General features: G+C 39.7%; 1 protein-coding gene across 1 annotated transcript; it reads right to left on the minus strand.

The window, feature by feature from the left end:
• Positions 1-536: 536 nt before the first annotated feature.
• TAF1D (TATA box binding protein (TBP)-associated factor, RNA polymerase I, D, 41kDa) lies at positions 537-4,407 on the minus strand. Its single transcript, XM_010295821.1, has 5 exons — positions 4,172-4,407; positions 3,610-4,069; positions 3,160-3,335; positions 1,010-1,067; positions 537-704 (listed from the first exon to the last, which is right to left on the minus strand). The coding sequence occupies exons 1-5, from the start codon at positions 4,405-4,407 to the stop codon at positions 537-539; spliced, it is 1,098 nt and encodes a 365-aa protein (XP_010294123.1).
• Positions 4,408-5,646: the final 1,239 nt, after the last annotated feature.

The raw sequence follows: 5,646 nt of genomic DNA on the forward strand, positions 1-5,646 counted from the left end.
TCAACCCTTAACTCAGCTCTCGAAGTATTTCAAAACATAACCTGCTTTTCCTTAAGATAAAGAAAAATACAAGTACCACTCCAAAAAATCAGCTATGAAAAAGGGGCCCAAATTGCCATTTGTAACATAAGCATGTATATGTATGCACACAACTACATACACTTTTCTATACTGTGCTGCTGCTTTGTTACATTATTTGGAACTTATTTTGCTATTTTTAATTCCATAAATTCTATGTTCCATTGGTTAACAGAAGTCAAGTTGCAGAAGCTAGCATTTCAGCACGATTATCAGCCACTGAATCAAGGATCTTATACACTTGATACAGGACAGCATAGAAGACACTTAAAAGCTTAGCAAAAATACAGATTATACTTGTTTTGTAACTGACTCAGACACAAGCCCAACATGCTCAACTTAAACCAAATCTGACTAGGTTGCTTGTTTGATAGATTGGCATTGACTTCAGACCAAAGTTTTAAACCAAGTAGCCCATGAAAAAGGTACCTGAAGAGTGACCACTGCCCCCTCATTTATTAGTTTTCTGTTCTCCTAGGTAAACCTTGCAGAAGCCCAGAGTTCTCAGCAGCATAGTCTTCTTCCTCCTCTATTTCAATAACTTCAGTTGATTTTGCACGTTTTGTTTCGGGCTTTGATTTCTTCTTACTGGGAATTTTGCTGCTTATAATGAAAGCGCTGTTCTCCTAAGAAAATGGAAGACAGAAGTACTCACAAGTCTAGTTTTCAGACACTTAAAGGGTAAGATTTTGGTAGTAACTCTGCAGACTTTAAGTATAGGAATTCTCTGACATTCCAGCATTATTTCCAGAGAGGAGAACATGGGACTCTAAAAACAACTTCCTTCTGCAGTACAGATCAGAATTCACAGGTATCATACAGTTAACTCTGGATCTAAGCTCAAGAATTAACTACTCAGAACATTATCTACCAATTCTTTAACCTCAGAAGAGAAAGGTTAGAGTTCTTGAAGTTAGGAGTATTTACTCACCACTACTCTGGCATCAAGGCCATCTTGATTATCAGAATTCAAGTTGTCATCATCATCACTGAAATAGAGAAATTAAGCTCTGTACTTTTTGGTAGCTTAAAAATGTATGAACTGTTTTTATACTACAGCTCCTAGTTTCTCTTAATGTGTATAAAGCACTACAGCTTGTAGGTATAAGATTTCTACAGATGATCTACACGAGACTTCTCAAACAATAGTTTCTGACCGCAGAATTACATCCCAACTAGCAATACTGGCAAGATGGAAGCAGTGCTTAGCAGAACAGATTCAGTAGCAGACTCCAATAGCAGTACTGATATTATTTAGGATGACACTGGCAACCAGGCTAGAAAGTCAGCAAGTTAGAAAATGAGCAGAATACAATGAAGAAGAGGATAGGCCTCAGCTAACAAGAGTACACAGCTGTCTTCCTGATACTACAACTGAGAAACACCTCCATACTGCCATGAAAGACAAGTATGAAATTCCACTATCATCCGCAGGTTTTTCCTCTCAATACAGAGCTCCCCAGAAAGAGATGGAGCCATTTGAGTTCTATGGTTTCAGCAAGTGGCAGCAGGAGGACTTTTTCCAAAAACTTCTGAAGTCTTCTAGTACTCATTGCTGTTGGAGAAGCCACTGCCCGAGCATCCACACACCAATCAAGGAGTCACACACACCACCTGAGACTAACTGCTAAGACCAGAGTCCCTTTGCAGCAGGAAACTCAGTGAGCTGAAGGATGCCCCTTTCACCTCCTCACACACATACTCTCAGATGCTTCCTCTTCCCTGAGGCTTGACCCTAGGTTTCCTGAAACAAAATCTCCGACATCACATACACCAGATGAATGTGTTAAGTGATACAGTGGTGAAGAACAGCTCAAGCTGGGTGCATGCTGGAGAGGGACCCTGAAAGAATCTCTGGGCAATTATACCCTTACACTCTAAGTTCCCCTCCCCTCACGAGGGAGTTCAGTCCAATAGCAGTATTTGGGTCTGAGGTCTACTTGTTCCTTTCACTGCCTCCAGGCAAGCCATTCTTTTCCTTTTCTCAAGGAGGCAACTTCTGCTGATGGATGTGACTATCTTTCTAATTTACACCAGTTTTAGGGCCTTCCCTCATGTAACGGAAGTCAAAGAGTTCAGTATAAGCTCATCAGTATCTAGGTGAAAGTTCACGGCTTGCAGCCCAAAGCTTTTTACTGATGCTATACAATGGATTCCATCTGAACTAGGAAGTGGCTCCTCTAACACTCACTATACACAAAGAGTTGAGTGTCTGGATGAGCTGGCTTGCATTTATTCTACTGCATTTTGTTTCTTCTGCTCTTTTGTACAGAAGCAAACTAATTATTGTTACTCATTTTACAGGCTCACCCTAATACGTCAACTTGCATAAATTAGCAGTTTAAGTGACTACTAAAGCAAACAATAGCTGAAAGACAGCTTTGTACCTTTGGGCTGTCTTCCAGGCTTTCCAGTTTCAAGCTGCTGAGTATACTTACAACATTCATTATTCTTGATGATTTACTAATCCCTTTATTGCTTTTAAGTTAAACTGACCATAAAGACACAAGATGATACTTCAATGCTTAATAAAGTAGAAAGGAAACTGAACTAATTTCAGGAAATACCTTTTTAAAAAACATTTCTACCACATCATTTTAGGGAGACAGAAGACACCACTTGAAACAGTCTTTAAACATACATCTTTCTACAAGAAGTTACAAGTCATTTACAAGCACAGAATCCCAAGTGGCTGAGCACTGTTCCCAAAATAAACAATGCTTTCATAAGCAGACACTCATATTTAGATTACACAATGTTGATACAGGCTAAAAAGACAGCATTAGGAACTGAACTTGATATACCTACAACATACAATACCTGTCACAAGATTGCACACTACTGCACTACCTCCTGAATTCCTCAACTGTAACAGCAGACTTGTATTGGTCCAGCCAGGACAGCAGCCAAGTTTGCATTTGCCACTAAAGCAGTGCTGGCACTCTTCCCATGCCAGCAAACAGGCTGGGGGTAACCAAGAGCTGGGGGGTGGGGAGTTAGGCATTTACCTGTATACACACAGACTTATATTTTAGTTAAAAACAAAAAAGCAAGTTTTATACCACCTAAAGACAAACTTACTTTGTCTCCTGAATAGGGGAAATGGGGCCTTCATCATCTAAATATTTGTGTTTCCGTACCATCAGACATTCTCTTTCTAAGTCTTCACTAGCCTGAAGGTCTTGTAAAGCTTTTTTAAGATGTTCTTCGTATTTAAGCACTTCAATGTACTTGAAATAGCCTTTTGCAGCTGCTTGCTAAAGGAAAATGCATCAGGTGAGATCTCAGAAATACCACTATAAAGCATTTATATTATGAACTGAAATGTAGTATTATACTGACACACATTTTAGCTGTGTTTTTCTTAAAGGTATTAAACAGACAACATTAAGTGTCCTGTTTAACAGAAGTAAAAACTGCTTCATTCATTTACTGTAGCACATCAGGTAGAAGCACAACACAGCAAACTTAAATTCACTATTTTTAGACTAAACAGAAAAATACATTTGTCTCACAAGACAGAGAACTCACCTCATAGCCAAGAACCATCTTTAAGGGAATATGTTTCTTCCCATAATGTTTTTCAACAAAAGGGAATTGATAACCTCTGTCTAGAAGCCTTCTCTTTTGCTCTTGAGGTGAGGCTGTTAGGGGCGGCCTCCCTGTAGGCATCTGTGTGCTTTCATACTTCTTCTTCTTCTTCCCTGAGCCACCTCTGTATTTTCGGTGTGCAGCAGCCTTAAACTTCTTTCCTCTGAAGTGATAGGCAAAAATGGCTTTCAAATTGAGTTTTGACTTCTGCTTCTGGGGAGTTTCAGACGATTTCACTGGACTTGGAGGGGATAGAGAAAGATCTGAAGAGCTTTCACTCTCAGACACTCCTGCAACAGATTCAGCTTGTTGCCTTGAAGCTTGAGATCTCCTTTTTTGCTCTGAAGGTGCAATGGAGCACTTAGGATGGTACTCACTGCCACTAGCAGCAGAGAGATCACTGAAGAAGAAAAAAAATATTTACTTTCAAAAGAATGTATACTTTTATGATATGACACAGGTTCTTCACATGAAAAATTCTAAACCAGAGATAAAAACTCACATTTCTGAACCACTGCTGTCCAGTAAAACCTCAGCTGAAGCAGCTGATTTACATATACTGTTAAGCTCATCTGAAGACTGGTCAGCAGCAGCATTCTTCTGCCTTGAAGACTTTGTTCGCCTATTTGTTTCACACACATGTACCTTACACAGTTCTTTCTTCTGTTGGTTGCATATCAGCTCTTGGGCATCAGGGCAATCTGAGCCAGAAGCCTGGGATTCATCTGTATCAGTCATATTTATTTCAGTTTGCCCTAGAAATCAATGAGTATTCAAGAAATTAAAGAAAATTCTATGTTAATTAACCTAAGTTAACCTTCCACCACTCCACCTATTAGGGTAAGCTTATAAGAACAATCTGTGAGCAAATTTCAACATCTATTTTCTATGAACCACGAGCAAATGTATTACCCTTCAGAGTAACAGTTAAGTTACAGCCACTTATCTCAAGACATTCATAGCATAATTTATATCAGAAGGGATTTGTACAGATCTTTTAGTCCAACTCCTGCTCAAAGCAAGGCTAACTTTAGAGTTGCAACAGATATTCAGAAACTTACAGATATGAGTTCCGCATGTTTTAACCTTTTCCCTACTAGGAATACATTTTTCCTTATATAAAAGCAGTATATCTGTACCTCTGGAGTTTTACTGTGCTTTTTACAGTTTCACAGACCCATCATCATACCCATTAATATCTCAACTCTGAAGACACTATAGCAGAACACATCTAATGTCCTCAGATAACCTGCTGCTGAATGGAGGTAGTGTTTGATGTTTCAGAGTACAGATTACTGCACAGATGCAGGAAGAAGGCGTCCCAAAAGTATGCAAAGACAAAGGTATACAACAGCAAATTGAGAGGTCTGAAAATATAGTAGATGCATATAACTAGCATTAAAGAGTAAGACTAGCAGGCCAGAACACATAGCTACAGGACACAGCCAGCCATGACTGCTCACAATATTAAGTTCCATTTCCTCTCTAACCCATACAGCTACAGTGATCTCAAAATTATTCTCAGAACAAAGAGGATAAAGATACCACTAATCTCCTGCAGCTGTACATCAGTGACTGAATTTTAAGCAGTCTACATTTATGTGACTTTTTGCATTATCTAACTGTTCATGGCAGAACCTTCCCCGTTGCATTTTTCAATATGAAAATATTTCATTCCAAACCTGCATTAAATGCCGACTTAGAAGTACATGAGACCTTAAACTCATCCTAATGCACTTAAAACAGCAGCACAGGGGCCCAATCTACCTTCGCTGTGAGGAATGGCGATTTTTGACGGCAACCGGCACCTATGCCCTGGACAAACTGCGGGCACACCGCTAACATTAGTTCGCCCAAGACCTGACAAACACACCGTCCAGGAACAGGACGGCCTAACATGAAAGGCACGAACACATGCAACACTTAACTACACAGGCTGCGGCTGGTACTTAGAGCTGCCAGCTCAGCATCGTTTGC

This window comes from Phaethon lepturus, unplaced genomic scaffold (assembly GCF_000687285.1).
Source record: "Phaethon lepturus isolate BGI_N335 unplaced genomic scaffold, ASM68728v1 scaffold12641, whole genome shotgun sequence".
Taxonomy (NCBI): Eukaryota; Metazoa; Chordata; class Aves; order Phaethontiformes; family Phaethontidae; genus Phaethon; species Phaethon lepturus.